At 26.9% G+C, this 22,306-nt stretch overlaps 1 protein-coding gene across 1 annotated transcript in view; it reads right to left on the bottom strand.

Annotated features, from left to right (window-relative positions):
• Positions 1-22,306, bottom strand: part of LOC100215658 (small glutamine-rich tetratricopeptide repeat-containing protein alpha) — a 43,266-nt gene that overhangs the window by 7,380 nt on the left and 13,580 nt on the right. The window contains exons 2-8 of the mRNA XM_065808960.1: positions 21,564-21,661; positions 15,113-15,167; positions 11,313-11,412; positions 10,917-11,021; positions 8,358-8,412; positions 6,014-6,110; positions 960-1,030 (exon numbers count right to left, since the gene is read on the bottom strand). Coding sequence (XP_065665032.1) covers positions 960-1,030; positions 6,014-6,110; positions 8,358-8,412; positions 10,917-11,021; positions 11,313-11,412; positions 15,113-15,167; positions 21,564-21,661 — 581 coding nt within the window. The remainder of the gene's footprint in view (positions 1-959; positions 1,031-6,013; positions 6,111-8,357; positions 8,413-10,916; positions 11,022-11,312; positions 11,413-15,112; positions 15,168-21,563; positions 21,662-22,306) is intronic.

Here is a 22,306-nt window from a genome sequence, read left to right as displayed (position 1 = left end):
GGGGTGTTTAGAACTTACGTTGATGTATAATGGGTGGTCACCTGGTTTTCTGTACGGCTGGAAAGTATTTTCTAACAGGTTCAAGGTAACTTAAAGAAAGTTTACAATTTTTAAGTTGGTTGTTATTGTAAGTTTTAGATTAAATTTCTCCTTAAAAAGATGAACAATGTTTTTCTTAATTCTCTCGGATTGTGGTCCATTAATTCCATTATAACAGCAAAGGCCATCATCTCTATATAATCCAACGGTTTGCAACGCATAGTTGCAGATAACAAATTTAATATCTGCAACTTGAACGCCATTAAAGCTAACACTGTATTGCATCTTTGAATATAATTTTTATTGTTGTTATGGTTGTTTCTAACCCATTGCATAAAGCGTGAAACTCTGAGTTATGTTACAAATTTTATTGTATTTTATGATTCTAATATATATATATATATATATATATATATATATATATATATATATATATATATATATATATATATATATACATATATTTAAACCATTAAAAATATTTTTTTTTTTATGAAAAATATTTTTAATGGTACCTCAAGACCGACGTGTCCCTAGTATTATCATAAAAAAAAGTTCTTCAAATGTGTATTCATGTTGGGTCTCGAAATTTAAAATAATAAAAAAATTATTATTTTAAATTTCACTAACAAATTACATTTTTAACTAAAAATTTAAATATGCATACAAGAGCATTTTACTCTAAATTTTTTCGTAAAAAGATGATTATTTTTGAAATTTTTATACAATTTCGCTTCTTTTGAGGCCCAACATGATATACTTTTGAAGAACTTTTTTTTTTGTTGGGTTAGGGTACAACATAAAAAAAAGTTTAATTAAAAACTTTTTCTTTTAAAGTTCTTTTTAAAAAATACAAGAAATTATGACAGTTCAAAAAATAATTGGATAGATAATATAGAACATTTATCTATAAACCATACCATACTCATGACTGCAGGATTGTTCAATAAAGCACCAAGATCCAATCCAGCTAATGGGTTTGCAGGATTTGCTAAACATATAAATACATATTTGTATAAAAGTAAAGTTGAGCCAATTTAATTGTCAATAAAATACCATCTTTTTTCACTAATCATTTTCTCATCTTAAACTTATTATTATTTGATGATAAACTTTGCATTCATTAAACAAATATAAATACATTTGTTTAATGAATGCAAAGTTTATCATCAAATAATACAATTTTTTTTTAAAGTAGGGTTTTTAATTTTATAAGGTTACCACTTTAAAACGCTAAAATATGTCTTAATGAAATTTTAATTTTATCAATAAATTTATATTTAATTTAATAATACGGATAAAAAATTTTTCCCCACAACAGCATTGTTATATAAAATGCATAATATTGCAGTAAAAAGCAAAAAGAGTTTTAGTAACAGTTCTGATACTTAAAAAAGTTTTACTAAATTATAACTATGATAATCCATCCTTTGCTACATAGTAATATGCAACACTGGCTACAGAGTAAATATATCAGGATATCAAAAGCAATTTGTCTTTAGCATGAATGAATATCAATAACTCCTGGCTTTAAAAAAATTTCACAGTTTTTTTGGAGTGCACTCTGGGTTCTAGTAAAAGATACAGAGGAATTTAATTAGAAAATGATTGAAAAAAGGAAACAAGAAGCTTTTAATGTTAAGTTGAAAGTATTTGTTGACAGAAAAAGAGACATTTTTAAACTTGGAATCAGTACTGTTAATGTGGCAATACTAGAGTGATGATATCACTATGAGGTTAAACTAATCTGAAGGCCTTTTTCCCAACCAGAGACAACTAAAACCTTTCGATCATACATTACTTTTAGGTTTAATTCTAATTAATTAAGAGAATTATGACAACTTTGCTGTTTTACCAAAAGTATTGACCTTAGAAGGATTTTATACTTTTTGCAGATTCTAAACTACTTAACTTGATTTTAGGAACTCAAAAATAATTCTCTTGTCACACATACTCATGATGGAGATAGGAAGGAAACCAGTATATGAGATTGATATTATTAACAAACAAGGGATTTTTTAATGCCTCCGATGCATTTGATACTGTGTCTTACTCATGCTTTAGCAAGATACTCAGCATGAAAAAGAAGAGGTTTGTAACAGATACTCTGTTTAACCAGATACTCAGCATGGATTTGAAAAAGCAATCAACGCTTTTGTTTTTGATTTTTTTTATTGTTTAAGATATTAAAACAAACAAGTACCAAGCTGTACTTATTAATTAGCTTTGTTAAAGAAGATTGTAGAACGAACTAAAGAGGATTGTAGAAAAAACTATGAAAGGTTATGAACTGGATGTTTATAGTGAACAGGCATAAGCAACTATTTACTAAAGATTCAGTGAGTTTTACAAAATACAAAAATCATACAAAAATGATCTATTGCGTGTGGTACTTTTATACAACACAGAGAGAATAGAGCTTTCAAAAATTGAAAAAATTGACTTTCAAAAATTGTGGAAATTTATACTAGAAAAGAATTAAAATTTATGTTAATAAGAAATTTTTTTGTACAACAACTACTGTTATTATTTGAAACATGCTTATCAGAATTTATGGAATATTTCTTTGTAGACACAATACATGTAACTTGCCATGAAAACCTAATTTTGATGCATTCCCTTTTTTTAAACAAACTACTGTTGTGGGGAGGTGTGACATTGTAACCCTTACAACCACTAGAAATGGAGTCTAGGAGTGGGGAGAAATGTTGGAGTAAACTTGTTTCCAACTTTTAACTACCATAATTTTTTTAAGAAAACATTCTTAATTAAGCATATTTGAAAAATACCAGACGCATACAAAGAATAAATTTGGTATGTATAAATACCATTTCTTTAAAGGGGGCGCACTTTCTCAAGAGGCGCCAAAAATAAGGCGCTCAAGGGCAATTTTTTTTAGCGCCTATATTCACCTATTTTTTGATAAGATTTTGCATAAATTTAATAAAATTATTAATTATATTTTTAATATTTTCAAGACGGTTTCACCTTGCCCTTTTTTGTGTTGTACTAACAATTTTTGAATATATGTTTAATTTCTTTTTTGTGTTGATATGTGTGTGATTTGTGTTGATATGTGTGATTTGTGAATATGTTTAATTTCTTTTTTGTATTGTACTAACAATTTTTGAATATACAATTTTTTAGTGGCCAAACAGGACAATGTGCAGGGGAGCATGTGCATCTGCGCTTTGTCTTGTCTACGGGCCTGGTTTAAATGGATTTTACTAAAAACTTGTTTACTTCTTCTAAAATAGCATAAGAAATTAAATTATGGGAAAAATATTAAACAATATTTGCATTTTTAAATCACAAATATTTTTCATAAGAATGAATTGTTTTCAGCAACATGTTATCTTTTTCAATTTTTCTGCAAATTCTGAGCAGCTATAATTTCTTAAATTAAATTTAACGAACAAAATAGCTGCCAAAGTTTTCATTGTAAGTTGGGATTTCCCTTCCATCCAAATATCACTGGCAATCGAAAACAATCGCTCTACGGAAGCATTTGTACCTGGCAAACATAAAGCAGCTTCAGCCAAAATTTTAACAAATTGTTATCAGGAACGTGATTATTTTCAAAATGAGAAAAAATTTCAATCCATCGCTTGTCACATTCAACAGACTGTGAGTTCCAAGAAGAAAACTTTTCCTTTGTGCAATATAAATTAGTTCTCCGAATTTCGTCGAACAATTCATTGTCATCGAATGTGATTTCTATTGATTTTCTCAAAAAATGTATAGTTTCAATAATTTCAATCCATTCAACTTTACAGTTAATTAAAGACCATTTAAAAACTTCAACCTGATTAAATTGACGCCTCCACTCATCTATATACTCTAGACAGACACTGTAAAAAATGTCTACTTCTTTCAGAAACTGGTTTTTCAAATGGTGACTACTTTCTTCAGTAACTTGCAAATGCTGTCTTACCATGAAAGGTAGAAATTTTTCTTCTTACCTAGATTTTATCTGATCTTTCAAATTCTTTAATACTACGCCAACTTCAGCGAAGAAATATCATCTTTCTCAATTTTTTTTACCGTTTTATAAAAAACATTGGTTTGACTGTGAACAAAAAACAATACTATTTCACCCACTTCGTTATTGAAAAGGTCAAATAAAAGTTTCGGACAATTTTCTAAGCTTAAAAAGTGTGGTCTTAGTGGCTGATTTAACTTAAGCACTCTTTCGATAGCTGGAAGTAAGGCCAACCAACGAACTTTTGAGAATCCTAGCAATTTTTGATATTCCTCACTGGCCTCATCGCAGAAATTTTATAAACTAGAAACTTGAACAGTAAAGCTTTAAAAAAATAAATAAATTTGAGGAATAATTATCTCCAGATCATTAGATAAACAACCAGATGCTGTGTTTATTGCGTTTGATAAAATATGAGTATTGCAACCGATACCAATGATTTCACGGTTTAGCTTAACAATTAACTTTTTGTAAAAATTGTTATTACCATTTTGTTTTAAACCTCCGAAATTGATATTGGTGTTGTCTGCATTAGAAAGAATTGACACATATGATGCTTTTAATAAAGCATTTTCTGAGTTAATTTCACAATATTTCTTGAACACGTTTACAATTATTGCTTTTTGTACACGCACAAGCAAATCTTGGATTTTAAAATTTCTTAATTAGCTTTGTTGTACACTTCTAAAGCTATGGTTGTGTTTGATTGTGTGGAATGCAATTGTAGCTTCTTGAATGGCTAATATTTTTTCACTTTGACCAAAGCTCTGACTCTTCATCAACGTTGTGATTTTGTTTGACGATATAGAAGCATCTAATGTCATTTTGTGTTTGATAGATTTGCAATGATCTTCAATTGCAGACCGTCCACGACAACTAATGTCAAATGGGCTTTGACAAATAGTACATTTGAGGTTTAAGCTCATCTTTGATCTGCGTTATGAAAAGGAATATTTTTTTTAAATTATCATTAAATGTGTTTAACTTTCTCTTTTGAATTTGATGTATAAATAGTTATAAAAACCTTAAATTACTTTATTAAGAACACTTATTTTTATAAACTTCTTATTAAAATAAAGAAATATTTCAAATAATATTTTTTGAGTCAAGGTGCAGGCATAGATAAAACTAGCGTCAATGTAGTAAAATCAGTCTTTGATATTATTGAACCCTTATTGTTTCACATTATTCACTATTAATCATGTAATTTTACTAATTTTTTTCATAAAAATTAGTAAAATTAATTATTTTACTAATTTTTATGAACTTCTTATTAAAATATATCGCAAAGCGTTATTTACAATAATTAGGGAAAAAAGACATTATAAAGCAAACAAAACTTGTGTAAAACGAGCGCATTTTCTTTGTTGTAGTTGAAAAATTTTTCAAAGTAATTTTTTTCTTTGCTAATGGGAATTTTAAAAACTTTTTTTTTTAATGTTTACAGGAATTTAATTCATTTAGTTTCGTGTTTTATAGTTAACTTTATTGGAATTTTATTCATTTTATTTTTTAACTATATTTTAGAAAATTTATTTATTAAAAGTCTTTCAAATAATATTTTTTGAAACAATTTTTTTTTGCTTTTTTTTTAATATATAAACGCGTACACAAATGCGTACAAATCCCAAACACGCAAGACTACCAGTATAAATAGTAGTATAAATAAACAAAGTTTGATATGTGCCAGGAAGATATCTTAAATATCCCCCTCCCTCCCTTCCTTACATGTATGGTAAACAACTACAATCTGAAAAAAAACTGAGATGTATATTTTCTTAAACTTATGTTCAAACTATAATAAAAATAAAAATGTAAATTTTTACATATGGCATATAGGTGCAAGTTTATTTGCATTATTAAAACTTTTTTGAATTGTTTGCTTATTGAAGTAGTTTAGGCTAAAGTATACATTGTACTTTTTAAGCCTAAATGGTAAAACAAATCAGTTTTAAGTTAAAAAAGAAATCACAAAAGTAAAAATATGCATACGTGTAGGTGGTTGTGTTGACTTGGCCCCACTAAGACTTCTTTCTGAATGTTCTAAGTTGCTTTTATACGATTGGTTAGAAGGTTCTATCGAAAGAGCCTATAAATATTTATAATAAATATATTTAATATTATCTAAAATTGTTATTGTTACTTGTTTTCATCACATAAAGGGCATAAAATGTAATGATATTATACAGAAGTGTACAGTCATGGTGGCTCAAGGGTACCAGGTGACCGAATTTTGTGAAGGGCGACTAAAAATATTTGTTTTATGCAATAAAGTCGCCTGAAAGGGCAACTATTTATTTTTATCTGCAGTAGTTTTTTTTTTTTAATTCAAGAATTCTATAAAAGGAGAAGTAAATATCAAAAATAATAATAAAACTATATTTTGAAAGTTGCAGTGGCAAAGTTTGTTTTCACATTTTCTAGTATTAATTAGAACATAGAACAAAGAAATTTGTACGAGCATTTAAATGTATTTAAAAAATCACTTCCTAAATAAAAATTTTATCATTTGAACAAAATACAATTTTATTTTATTTAAGGATTTGAAGATAAAGTAGAGCTAAATTAGTCAAAAAAGAAAAAACCAAAATAAAAAGAGTCTTTTATGAAAGGCAATTAAAAAAAGTTTTTCATTAGACATTTTGAAACCACCATTTGAACTTTAAATTTTTTAAAGAAATAAATTATCTTATAAGAATTTTTTTAATCAAAAGACTTTAATTATGATTTTAAAAATTTAAATTTATTTTTGAAGGAATGTAAAATAGTAAAACGTTGAATGAAAAATTTAGTTTTAAAGGAATATAAATAGTTTTGCAACTTTTATAAAAGAAATTTTTTTCTTAATATCTTCTAACTAATTCATTACGTTAAATATCTCATTTCATAGTGATGGATTATTATAAATTATAATATGCAAAAGCAAATTAAAAACTTTTTTTTTATAAAAAGCGAGAAGTGTTTTTGTTTAAGAGAATTGTTTTCACAAATGTATTTAAAATTATCTGTTTCTTACATATTATGTAAGTTCTTTTGACATAACACATTTATGAAAATCATTTACATTTACTCTTACTTTTACCAGATTTATCTTATTGGTAACTGATAAAACTCTATAATTCATTTATAATCTTTATTAAAAATAGATAATACTTAAACAAATAAAATAATAAATTCTGATAAACAAAAGATAAAGTTTAAGATAGTTTTAAGAAATAAATTATAAGCAAATATAATCTTTCTTAAATACCAAATTTAGATTCTATCAATAACTTTTATTACATTAGTTTAAAATGATTTTTAAATTAAATTAAATTAATACACAGTACTTTAAAATAATTTTGAAATATCAAAAGTTTTCAGGCTCCTAAAACAAATAAGATCTTAATAATTACAACACATTAAAAACAAAGGGTTTTAAAGTATTTGAAAATTTTTTTATATTTGTCAAGACTTTAATGTTGTAAAAAGATTATTTTTTTAATAAAGTGTTCAATTCAAGTGAAAAACTAACGGCATATACACATGTGCTTTATCTGAACATAGAAAAGTGAATGTTATCAATAGTTTACAATATTACTTTTATGTGTAAATAAAAGTAATATTGCTCAAAGTGAGGCTGGATGTAATTCCCTCACCTTTTTATAAAGTATAAACCATCCTGCCACCTTTTATAAATCTCTCTATATAAAAACGATTAGGCGGGATGGTGTTTTTAATTTACCAAACACCATCCCATTACTTTTTTTTCTCCACTTTGAGCACTGTTTACGCAAATTATTTATAATCTACACTTAGCCGTATAAGGAAAAATGACTAGAATATGCAAGAACTCTGTTGAATGCAAAATTTTCAATAAATAAAATAGTGACAGGCAACTCAAAACGTCAGTGGGGAACCAACATTAATAAACTTGTTACTTTCAGTTGCCCATCTGTTGACCCACCGAAAGTCAGAGTGTTTACCCCTGCACGTATATACAAATATCTACATATATAAATGTTTTTAAGTTTAATGCCCATGGTTCCATACTTGTGGATTTGGACAGGATTTTATAATGCCAATTTTTTATTTAAATAAGATATAGAGAAGGTTAAGCCATTTTTATAACTCGATAGTCTTCCTTTAGTGCTAATCAGTTTTGCAGGTCAGGTTTATGAGCACCTTCTTCTGTTACTCAGAATTATTTTTGTGATTTCATATGAAAATGCTCTTTACTAAGTAGTATACTATTGATGCAAAAATTATTATTAAAAATAATCACTACAATTGACATTGAAAAAAAAAACACTGAGGAAAAAAAAAAAAAACTTTTTTTAAGTGTAAAAATATTTACCTTTTTATAATTAGCAACAGCTTTATCAAACTGTTTTTCAGTCATATATACCAAACTAAATTAATAAAACTAAATTTAAGACGCATGATATAAAATATTAAAACTTGTAAAAGATGAAGGCATGTTAAAAACATACTATTAGATGTAGAGGAGTTTAAAAACATTCTTAAAGACATGTTAGAAAACCCATTTAATAGTTGATAATAAAATATTTAAAAAAACTCAATAAAAACACAGCAAATGATTTAAAAAAAAAAATTAAAAAAACAAACATTTTTTTTGCTTCTGAACTAACAACAGAAATATTTTTATTTATTTTTATTTTAAAATAATACAAAAATTAAATAGAAATATAAAAGTTATGTAATATATGTGTAATCATGTAATTATGTAATCATAAATTGAATATTTATATAAATTAAAATTAAATTGTGATAAACTTTTAGTTCTGTTATGAAATCTGTGAAACTAATCTGGTTGCAAGAAGTTCCCAAATGATTTAGCAATTCTTAAGTGAAATTTTTCAAGTATATATTACAGATAAATATTTTTTTAAATACTATATTTCTTGTTTTTTAGTATTTATTGTAGATGCAGAACCTTTGATTTTGTCCTAGAGAACAAAAATTAGAATGCTGTAAGTAATGTAAGAAGCATAGATTATCCTAGTGATATATAAAATATCCTGAAAACTATTTCCTAATAATATCCGGAAAAATTTAAAGACATTTCCATAAAAATCCGGGAATTTACCAACACATTAGCAAAAAACTTTTTAATAAATAATTTTTTATTAAAAAATTATTTATTAAAAATATAGTTAAAGATTTTCTAAAAGTCTCTACAATCTAGTTTCTGAGTAAAAGATTAAAAGATTCCATGTCTGCCTAAATCCAGCAGATAATAAAAGAAGTCCAATTTTTGGCAGCAAGACAAAAGACATCAGTCTAAGAACCATCATTAAAATTACAAAAAGAATCATAGTCATCTTCAAGTTACGAGTAAGCAATGTGATGATGGAGCAAATTTGATGTAAAAGTACCAGAGTTTTAGTGAGATCATAGCATGGTCATCTGAGCCAGCATAAAACAAGGAGAAACTAAGCAATTTTTTTTTTTTTTTTAAATTCACCTCCCCAAGGCCGATAAGGCCACTATAGATGAGGAGGCTACTTGTGGTTATAACCCTCTCTCAACTCTATAAATCCGAAACACAAACCTTGTCAAACAAGGCTGCTGGGCGGAGAAACAAATTGAGCGGTACTTACAGGGACGTTGTGGGGATCGAACTCGGAACCTCTCGCTTATAAAGCGAGCGCTCTACCACAACACCACTATTGCAAATCATAGTCAGAGACAAGATACAAATCAAGGAGTGAAGATTATCTATCTGAAAAACAAGTCGCAATAAGATAAAAGAAGAAGAAGTACAAGATAACAGTTTTAGTTAGATCATAGCATGATTATTGGAACCACTTAAAGGAAAACAAGAAACTGAGCACAAGCTATCAAGAAGTGAAAATTAGGGTTTTCTGGAAAACGAATCATAAAATCTAAGTAAGAGATTAAGGAAGAAAAAAATTTGAGCTTTAAAGTCAGCAGGGTAAAACTTACCAGAGCAAGTAGGTCTGCTGAATTTAGCAAAAGATAAGACTTGACAGATGAAAAGCCAATTTTAAGGTTACAAATGCTTGTAAAAAACAGATTAGAACGATTTGGCAGTAATAATAGTTTTTTATGATGGCCATTTAGTGTAAAAAACAGATTAGAACGATTTGGCAGTAATAATAGTTTTTTATGATGGCCATTTAGTGTAATAAACAGATTAGAACGATTTGGCAGTAATAATAGTTTTTTATGATGTTTAGTGTTTTATGCTACTTGCTTTTTTCTATTAATAGAAAAAAATTGACTCAATCATGATAACGACCATGACAATGATCATTATCATGATTAATAACCATGGCAACTAATGCAGAGGTGATTTCAAGTTTACTCGTAAAACCAGCCAAATATGCTCACTACTTTAAGTTTTTTTACAATTAGAAACTTTTTTGAATGTTTTTTAACATAAATTTTTGGTTAAAATCTTTAACCAAAAATAAATAGTTCCTCATAAGTGGCACATAAGCATTAGTTTCCACATAAGTAGTTAAGTTGTTAAAAGTTCTAACATTAGTTTAACTACTACTTCTTAATTTCATTTATTTTTATTCATTTTTGTTTATTTATTTATTTTTTATTTTTTGAGGTATGTTTTTTTGTCATTAAACAAAATACTTACTTCAACATTTATATCAGAAAAATAATATTTTAATTTTAAAAAGACAATTTTATTTTAAAGCTTTTTAAGCTATGAGCTTTTTCTTGTAATAAAAATGTTTTAAATTCTAAACTATTTTTTATGGTTTGGTCTAGTCTATAGACTAGAAAAACTACAAAATAGTAACTTAATATTCTGCTAAACAAATATCAGAAAGTGAATTTGATGAAGGAAAAAAAAACTGCCATCTCTTATTAAACATGAATGACTGTGTAAAAAATTATTCTTTTTTCTTACCCTAATCTGCCATATGCTTTGCTGTATGTTGGATCTATGTTTATTGCATGTTCACAATCTAAAATCGCTCTCTGGTTGTTATTTAGTTTTGTCCATGCAGCTGCCCTAAATTAAATATTAAATGAAACGATTTTTAAAACTTAAACTAAATAAGAAATGAAAATACAACAATAACAACATAAGCAACTCAACATCTTATTAAACACATAAATTGCAAATCCATCAACTGCTAGTAGCTTACTACTAAGAAAACAATCTTGTGCAACCACATTGATTACTAAAGGCTAACTGCTAAAGATCATGCATTGCATCTCAGTCAACCAAAAGAAGCTATTTATATGTAAACTTTAACAAACAAAACTACTTTATAAAAAAAAAAAACATAAAAAAGCCTACCTATTACAATAATACACAGCATTTTTTGAATCTAACTCGATAGCTTTTGTGTAAGAATCAATTGCTTCATCATATTGCTCTGTTTTCATAAACTCATTGCCTAGAATAAAAATTAACTTATAAAATAAATGGATACAAACAGTTTTTATTGTCCTATACTTATTTTCTTTTAAATATAAATTTCCTTTATAAATAACATTCCTTTATATATAAAGTTTTTTTATTACTTTATATATAAAGATTTATCATTTGTTATCGAGGAAACTAGTGTGGGATTTTTAAAGCAATCACAATTTAAAAGCCATTTTTTATTAAACCTAGTATGTATATATATATATATATATATATATATATATATATATATATATATATATATATATATATATATATATATATATATATATATATATATATATATATATATATATATATATATATAAAATAGATTTAAAAATAAAATAAAATAAGAAAAAATATCAACAATAAGCAAAGCAACTAGAGGTTTTATAGACTATTTTGATATAAATAAAAATAAATGTTCAAAGCAATTTGTAAACTTTGCAAAATAAAAATATCAAGAAGAGGAACATCTGGTAGAAATTTTTTTTTCTTATTTGACATCACATTTACATTTCTTGATTTAAACTTGTCTCTTTGTATAGTTTGGATCCATAAGTCATATAATTGCTTTCCTAAATAATAAAGATACTAAATGCAGGAAGCTCCCGATAAAAAAAAGTTCAAAAAAGGTTTAGTGGTTGCAGATATGTTTATAATAACTTATGCTTATACATGCAAATTGGTTTGGAATAATTATATTTTTGCATACAACATAGTAACACAAAGATAAAATATCTGATTTTTCAAAACAATCGGCATTGGCTGATGATTACCAAGACAGATGCTAATGCATCGGCTAAATGGTCGATGCATTGGTGCACCCCTAATTTAAATTGAGAAAAAAAAAATTATTTAACTCAGGGTAACTGAAGATAATAACATAACGAATAGCATCCAAATAATGTTTTTAATACCACAAGCCTAAAAACAGACAGAATTGCTGGTGCATGAGATCTTATATTACAAAAGCTTGGCTTTATTATTGAAATGGTCATCACCATCATTATGGCACTGGTAACATGTAATCTAGTGCAACATGTTCTGCTGCCTTGTAGGAATTACTTTCTAAGCAAAGACTAGAAGAAGTGTACTGCCAAAAGTCATATACTTTTTTAAAATATAGTTTGAGGTGTCTTAGCTAATGTTTTGGCTCACCGGTAATTTACTATATATATATGCTTGAGTTTTGTCTCAACCTCTGGTATGGTGTTCACTGACCCATAAGTTGCTATTTGAACGTTTGTGTTCTGTCTGAAACTCTGAGGCGGAGCTCATTTTCCCATAAGTCATTATATGTATGTTTGTGTTCTATCTGGATTTTTGGCGCAGTTTTTGCTCAGCTGTAAGATACTACATTTATGTTTGTGTTCTGCTTAAATCTCTGATACAGTATGAGCTCAGTTACCAACTAGTTCCCACTTTAAAATTTACCTCACTTTAATTTCTAGTATTTTGTTAAATGTAATGTTTTTCCTAATGCATTTCCAAAATATTCTCATCAATGATCTAAAGTACTGCTTATAGGAAGTAATTTCTTCTAACTTTTTTTTAAATTTTCCTCCCCAAGGCCATGAAGGCCACTACAGTCGAGGAAGCTACTTTTAGTTGTGGTTACAACCCTCTCTCAACTCTATAACTCTGAAACCATGACGAACAAGATTGCTGCATAGAGAAACAAGTTGAGCACAGTACTACTAGGGACGTGGTGGGGATCAAACTCGCTTATGAGGCAAGCACTCTAACACTACACCACAACCGCATATTACTCAACTACTAATGGTCTGGTTAGGTTAAGGATAATCATGGTCACCCTGCTACTGGTATTACTATAACCCAGCACTACCGGCCACATGTCCTGTTGCCTTGTAGGGTTTGCTTTTTTTAAGCAAAGGCTTTGAGAAATAAATTCCAACTTAAAATACCCCTGATGGGGCTCTTGGTTGACTAAAGGCTAGAGATGGTGTCTTGATAAAAATACTCATTATGGGCAGATATTAACTGCACCCAGATATTGTTTAGTAGAAGACCTTCTAGGCAAAGACTTTAGGGATAAGCAGAATAATTCTATTGACCAGCCTCAAACCCTTCACCCTTCTTCTTCTATTAGGCTTTCCTGCCTAGGAAGACGTGGACGACGATTTTTTTCATGGATTTTCTTGACTTCTAGACTCTTTTTGAGATTTTTGCTTGTGCCTCCTTGGTAGCGGTCCCTCTTGTCTTCTAATGAGAGTGCAGCTCTCATTAGAAGACAAGAGGGAGAATTACATAGCCGCTACCAAGGAGGCACAAGCAAAAATCTCTAAAAGAGTCTAGAAGTCAAGAAAATCCATGAAAAAAATCGTGCTTTTGGTATGCAATGTTGAGGCCACATAAAGAGCCCTAAATTACAAATTTTAAGTTAATGAGCAAAACTGAGGCAACTGCAATTTTTTTTAAACTTAAACCATGCTTAAAGTAACCAAAAATACTAAACATAAAAAACTATTCCTACCACTTAACTATTTTAATATATCTTTTACAAATATTTGTGGTCTTCAAAGTAACTTTCCATCAGATAAATCTTCCCTCTTGCAAAATTCACTAGACTTGCTTGCTTGATTGTGAGAATAATTTAAATTTGGCTGTTTCTTCTTCAGATCTCAGTATTGATGGGTACTATTCTTTGATTTGAAAAGACTTCTATAGTCACAATCTTGGCTTGGGCTTATACTTTTGCATTAAACCTTTTTGTCGAGAAATGTTTAGGTTTTATCTTTAATACTTAATAGATTTAAAATCTTTCTCTTTACTCCTCTGGCAATATTGTTATTGGTGACTTATGACTGGTGTTAATGCTCATAACACTGAATGGCTGTAACATCACTGACTCAGCTGGTACTAAAGCCCATAACTTCTGTAATCTCAACCTCTTACTCAGATTTTTGTGTCTCATTTTCCAGACAACCCTAATCACTTACTTACTTACCACTTATTTATTTCGATTCACCTCCCCAAGGCCATGAAGGCCACTACAGTTAAGGAGGCTACTTCTAGTTGTGGTTACAACCCTCTCTCAACTCTATAACTCTGAAACACGAACCTTGACAAACAAGTTTGTTGCGCAGAGAAACAAGTTTAGTGTTGTACTGCCAGGGACATGGTGGGGATCGGTAGTAGTGTAGTGATAGGCGAGCGCTCTACCATTACACCACTAGCGCATAAGAGTTTGTGTTATATTTCTTCATTATCTCCTTTAGGTGGCTTCGATCATGCAATGATTTCTATAAATTTTTTATCTTGTACTTCTTTTTCGGACTCACCCTATCATTGCACTACTTACTACTACCCTAAAGCTGACTGGGATTCTTTTCATGATTTTCTTCATGACACATTGTCACATATATTTTATGTTTCTTTTTATTTTAATTGTCACATATATTTTATATTTCTTTTTATTTTAATTGTCACATATATTTTATGCTTCTTTTTATTTTAATTGCCACATATTTTATGTTCAAACTTTATTGAACTTTTGTTTTTCAAGTTTTTTTCAGAACAAAGCTTTTTGTTACTTCTGTAGTTATCATGTTTGTCTTTTAAAATGATTTGTCTGTCATAAATTGTACTAAACAATATACTTAGATTATTAAAACTTTCTATAGCATTTATATGTTAATAAAACAAACAAACAAAAAATTAACCTTTATTTTTCAGGTCATCTGCTAAGAGTTTATCTCTGAGTACCTTACTTGAGTCCTAAACAGAAACAAATTTTTTCATAAGTTATACCCTTAAACATAATTATTTAGACATACGTACATGCCAACACGCATATGTACATATGCACTAGTGCATTTTTAAATATTTTAAAAAGAAACTTTTTTTGAATGAATTATAAAGATCAAAAAAATTAATCACATTTTACTCTTTATATTCTATTTTTGACTCTTTATATTCTATCTTTATATTCTATTTTTGAATCTTGAATCTATTATTTAAAAAAAAGTAACTTTCTTGAACTTGTCTGCTGCATTGTTTATACCAGGGAAAATGAAACTTTTGCAATAAGCATGTAAATTTTGTTACATTGCATCTGAAAAGTCAAAGGTTTGCATTAAATATAGGACTAAAATTATCATAACGTTTAAAAAGCAAAAGTAAGAACATGCTGCGTATTACAATAAAAAAAATAAAAAAATTCTTTACCTTAAAATTCCTTTTTAAAGTAAAGTGATTTTAATAATCATTCAATCAAATAAGCAAAATTATTAATAAAAAATCATCAGAATTAAAAAAAAAAAGTCAGAAGGGTTCAGGTAGAAGTCTGAAGTGATCAAATAATAACATGGATGAGCCTGGCAAGAGAAAGTCCAGTGACAAAAGAAAGAAAGAAGCAAATTTAAACAAATCACAAACCTAAATGTTGTAGCGTCCTTGCTAAAGTTGACAACATTTTGGAAAATTTATGAGCAACTGGAAAGTGGCTCATAAGGAAATCAGTGAGCATGAGCAATCTTCTGAACATAATTTCTATCTTTGTTAATCAAAGTGAATGCAGTTCCAGAATTGATTGCAATTTAATTAAATAGTTTCAAGTTAAAAGAAATATTTGAGAAATATGTTTCATTGGGTCTGTCACCAAGTTTCTTTTTTCCAGATAAAGTTTAATTATATTTATATTATAATTTATATATTATATATTATAATTATATTTATAATTATATTATAATTTATATTATACATAATCATATATTTTATATTATAATTATAATATACTTATATAATTATATTACAATTATATAATTATAATATATTTATATAATTATATTATAATTATATAATTATAATATATTTATATAATTATATCATAATTATATAATAATAATATATTTAATTATTATTTATATATAATTATATTTCAAGATTATTTATCTTTTTAACCTATTGGCTCATTAATATATATATACTTACATAGACCTATTAACACAAATTTTAATTGAGTTTTTTTTATATGACACATCAGAAAGTTAGCAATTCGTTGGATCAGATTTAAAAATTGGATTGTCATAATGTAAATTTTCTTGCCTCGTTAAAGTTACTAGCTGAATACGACCTATTTGTCAGCTAACATTTGCAAAGAGTTCATCCAGCTACTTGGCGATTCGCTTTTAAAAATAATTGGTAGTTATAAATGCATTTTTATTTTTATTTGACATACTTTAAATTGCTTCAAAAAGAGCACTTGACTAGTTCGAAATTTGTTTATATTGTCAAGTTTTTTTTCTTACAGTTATTGAATTTAGAGCTGTCAAATATTATTCAATTATGGTTGTTTCAACCGCAAACGATTTGCACGTAGGTCAACTCAATTTTGTTGTTTGACATGTAACCCTTGATAGAAAACCAGTTTAACAATTTTTATCGTTCATTCCAATGAGAAGTCACTGGGCTGCAAGCTTGTATCAAGAAATTAAACCCACTAGCTAATCTGGCTGTTCTTGCAGCAACTAAGCCTTGTGTGACAGCTGCATCTTTAATTAGCTATCTTTAACTTTTGCTACAATGCATCAGTGGGAAGTCTTGAAATCAAAATTAGTTAAGGGTGTAAAGGTTTCGAAAAGCCTCTCACAGACTAGATTGTCTGCACATGCAGATGCGTGTTCTGCTCTTCAAAAGGGTTATTCTACTTACAAGGTACAACTATCAGAATCAGTTTTTTTAAGTTATTAGTTGTCAATAGTACTTATATATTTGTATATATGAAATTTGTGTTTAAACTCCCAAGGTACCTTTAAAAGAACTGAACAATTACAAAATGCAACAGCTGATTACAATAGTAGAAGCTAGTAGACTTTTTATGAAAATGGATCAGCTGGAGACAACCATCATGATAGCCATCTTGAACGCAATTATCGATAGGTCCAACAAAGTGAACAAAATGCTTCAAGCCATTGAAATCGACTTAACAGCGGTGAATGAACTGTATAGATCTCTGTCTATTTTTGTTCTAGAGATCTAGTTTTGACAAACTTGAAAAAGAAGATATGTATGCATGAGGTTACTAACATCATGGATTGACTTTTAGCTGAGCTTGAGAGGTAAAAGCAAGCTTACGCTCTACTCATCTCTTGTTTTGGATTTCTCGTCCAATATTCTTTTCAGATATGGATTCTATTGCAATCACACCGCACACCAGAGAATTTTTAAAAATCTACACATATGATGCAGACATTTATTCCCACTTCAATTGAAATTGGTACCAGCAAAATTAGAAAACTAAATCATTTAGATTTAATTTTGATTATTCAACCAAAGAAATTTGTATCCACATTCCCTTATGTCAACATTGTTCAAAGGATGTTTCTTTTTGTTGCTTTTTCAAATTATACTTGAGAAAGACCCTTTTCAAAGAGGGAAAAATTGCCAAAGGTCTGATAGTAGACAGATCAACGAGTGAGATGAGGTCCATCATTTCATTGATTTAAAAAGCAGCAGCAACATATCAAACTAATTTCTCAACTTATGAATGTAAAAATATGACCTAGATGAAAACTATGTATACTTTACAAGGTTCGAGTTATGTGATCAAGTGAATTGCAATATCTTGAAATGCTCCTGGTATTTTAATCTTTTTAAAAAATGTAAACTCTGCTTTTACCACTAAATTCAATAGCTGTTATTCAATAAAAAATATTTACAATGATCTTGAATTATGATATATTTTCTTATTTTAAAACCATATTATTACTAGTATTTTTATCATTATTATTTTACTTTTATTGAAAACTTTGATTGAAACTTAAATATTTTAATTCATTTTATAAATCATCAGATAAACCTAGAAAAATAAAGCATACAGTACAATGTAATATTTAAAAACAACCGCAAATCACAACAGTGGTAACCAATCATAAATTACTATAGAATTTCTTTAGTTATTTTATTTTTTCACATTAAAAATATGAATAAATATTTCAGATATTTTGTCTATTGCTATAAATTAGTGTTATATTTATTAATATTAAATGATTATTATCTTTATCAAGATTCCGTTAAAAAAATTATTTCGTATTATTTAACCTTAAAACTTAACTAGAGCTTTTTAGATTTTTGAAAACGTTTCAAAAATGCACTAAATAAAGTATAAGGTAATAAAGCGAGAAATTGCTTTTAAAGTTTGTTTACTATAAAAGACATTTATTTAAATTATCGAAAGATGTTATATTGTTAAAAAGTGTATTCTTTACGATGAATGTAAATGTTTTTAAAACAATTTGTACAATTAACTATATAAAGAACAAAGAAAACGATTATTTAAATAAACTTTTTGATGAACCCATAAATTTAATAGTCGAAAACATAACAAAGTTATTTTTTTTTTATGTTATGTAAACTTTCTAATAAAATTTGTTTACACTTAGCTAAACGCTTTTGAATAAAGTTTTAAAACTATTGAAAAAATTATCATAGAATATTAAATAAAACTTTTATTTATTTGAAAAGTATTTTTTTTTAATGATAAACGTAATTTTTTTTAAACAATTTGTGTTCTTAATTTTATAAACAATGACGACAACAAATGCATTTCAATAAACTTTTTTTTAAATACTTTTTGATAATTAAAATAAAGTTATATTTTTATTAAATGATAATTAGATGTAAGTTTTTTTTTATTTAAAAGGGCTCGCCTGATATTATAAAAACATTAGAAAAGATCAAAGTTTATAAAACTTTGATCGTTTCTAATGTTTTATAAACATTTTATAAAATGTTTTATAGTTTGCCGCGTTGGTTGGAAAAGGTTATAAAGTCAATTTTTTGTATTAGGAGAATTTAAACAAAAATCTTTTAATCTTTTTAGATGTTGAATTAAAATTATTTATACCATTATCTTTTTTTTATTTGTTTATGTATTCTTTTTTTTTTGATTGATATATAAAAATACATAAACAAATAAAAATTAATCATATAAATATTTTTATTTAGACATTAAAAAAATATATATATATAAAATCTTAATATCCTAATATAAAAAAAAAATCAGTAGGAACCTCAACAAACTAACGCGACGAGTTATTCAACCTTAACATAATTACAAAACATAATTAAAAATATTTTTCTATTGGAGTTTTAGTTTTCAGATTTATATTAGTTGATTTTTTTTTAAAGCTATTGGTTTTAATTTTTTTTTACTTTCTCTTTCATCAAGATTTCTTTCTTTTTTTTATAGTTTAACCTGTTTATAATTTTTTTCTTTTGTCGGTTTTTTTCAGTCCATTTTTAATCTAAAGAGCCTTAATCTAAAGGTCAAGCTTTCAAAAAAAAAAACAATTTCATGTGTGGTCAAGATTGGAGTGTGATCGCCTATCCTGCCCCCGGGTGTTTAATCATGCGAGAATATATTTAATAAAATTTATTCTGTAAAACATGTATTGTTTATTTTATTTTATTTCTAAAGTTGAACAAAAGCATTATCGAGTCAATTTTAAAATTGAAATAGTTTAATAAAAAACTTTTTATTGCCAATTGTGGTAGTTTTTACATATGTAATGTTAATAGTTTTAATGTAAATTACTTTCCAAATACGACATATAAATTGGGAAATAATTAATATTTTAACGTTGCTGCAACACATTGACAATTATAACCGCCATCGGAGCAGTAGTAGCGCAGTGGTCAGCGCCCTTGCCTCAGAAGCTAGAGATCCGTGGTTCAATTCCACCTCTGGGCAAGTTTTATAACATTAGTAAGAAAGGAGGCGTAAACTTCCTTTCAAATGCTCTTCCGCGGTGCTCTGTGATAAGACTGCAAAGACTTCTTAGGACAGCTTAAATAAAATTTAAAAAAAAAAAATCTGTCTTGAATTATTGCCATAAAACATAAATTATTGCTTTAATTAATAAAAAGCTGTAAATTTGCTAAATGTAAATTCTATAAATATTTTCTAACTAAAAATTAAAGAACTCTGCAAATATCTCTAATAAATGATATCATTTACCAAAATTATTTATTAATTAAAAACTTAAGAATTTTTAAAATGTCTTTTCAATGAAAAAACAACATCATAGTGATAAACTAGAAAAAAAGTTGACATTGTTTACATAAAAAGATTCAGAATATATAATAAGGTGATCAATGTCTTTTTTATATATTTATTATATTTTAGAGTGTATCATAATTTTAATTTTATTTGGTTCTCGCGCTCTGTAAAAAAACATTTTTACTTTTAGCTTCTTTTAAAATTTATAGGATAGTCATACGATTGATAATAAATGCTTATTTAAAAAAAAAAAAAAAAAATAATACTGACTCACAAAAAATAAATTTGATTTTTCAAAAAAAGAATCCTACAATGAGGCCATTTTCAAAACTGAAACTCGTTGGAATTAAGCGCGCTTGAATAGATGATAAAGTCTGTAGATTGCTTAAGTTAGATTGCCAAAGTTAGTATTACTTGGTATACATTTATTATTTTGTTTTACTAATAAAATTCAGCACAAACAGTTTTTTTAAACATTCTCTTTAATATGAACACAACTTTTTATGGCACTTACTTTGAGATCCCTTTAATGAACAACATTCTTCTATTAATTTCTTATTGAATCAAATGGGATTTCTTATGTATGCAGACTGTTCCATTAACTATTCAGGTTTTATTATTATTTTTGACGTAGATGTACGCCATTTAACTTGTATTAAAATGTGGACAATTTGATGCATTCTAATCTCCTCTTAACTTACGAGTTTCTAGCGTTGCAATGTTAAACTTTTTTAATCGAGATTAATAATTTAAATATATGAGGCTTCTTGTTCGAGTTGCTTTTCTTTGAACTTTTTCAAGAGCTGATATATCATATTTCTTTGATGGATTCCAGATTATAAATACAACTATTGTTTATACAGATATAGATATAAATTTATTGATTTTATTTTGGTTACTTTTTCCATACGACTTTTTTACAAAAAGCAGAAAAAAAAACATAAGTATTTCTCCATCTTTTTATGCAATATAAGTATTTCTCCAACTAATAATATAAATAATATTGCTTAAATTCCAACTTTACTATAAATTGAATGTTTATGATATTTTAATGTTCACCTTGTTATGTACTTTATTATTAAAAAAAAATTTTTAACAATCATTTATATTACCTGTTCAGTAGCTGCACTAAAAACATTCAACAAATTTATATCATGCTCAGGTTTAAACCCTTCCAGTCCATATGCTGATTCAATGCATTGAATTGCAACTAAAATAATTGTAAAAAAAAGTGTTGCAACATATAATTTATATTTTTAAATTTTAAATTAAAAATTTAAAAAATGCTTTTGAATTAAGAATTTAAAAAAATAATTTATTTCTGTAAACTTGTTTTAACTTTCTAATTAACTATAAGTTAATCAAAACATAAACTCAAAAAAAAAAACATGTAGTTTTTGAATTTAATTAATAATTTTTAGTTATTCCATAAGAAAGTGGAACTAATTTTCCATGTATGAAACCCACCACCTCAGATTTTTACTGTGAAATTTTTTTTTTGAAATGGGCAACTAAAGTTATGAATTAAATTAATATAATAATTAATATATTAATTAATTAATTAATAGGGTGGCTCTTAAAACAACAAAAACCTGTTCCTACCCCTTTACTTTGTTCTATATAATACTAAAACACTAGGTTTAAAATTTTTTTGAACAAAAAATTATTTTAGGGGTAGCTCAAGACCCTTAAAAATTTGACTGGTCCCTATTATTTTGAAAATAAAAGTTCTTCTAAAGTATGTCAACCTGATACTCAAAAGAAGCGAAATTATATAAAAACTTTAAAAATAATAATCAATTTACAAAAAAATTACTTTTTTTTTAAATAAATGCATAAAAACTATTGTTTTTAA

The sequence above is a fragment of the Hydra vulgaris genome, chromosome 11, assembly GCF_038396675.1.
Source record: "Hydra vulgaris chromosome 11, alternate assembly HydraT2T_AEP".
Classification (NCBI taxonomy): domain Eukaryota; kingdom Metazoa; phylum Cnidaria; class Hydrozoa; order Anthoathecata; family Hydridae; genus Hydra; species Hydra vulgaris.
Note: the sequence above shows the minus strand (reverse complement) of the source record. Positions and strands in the feature narration are given on the sequence as shown.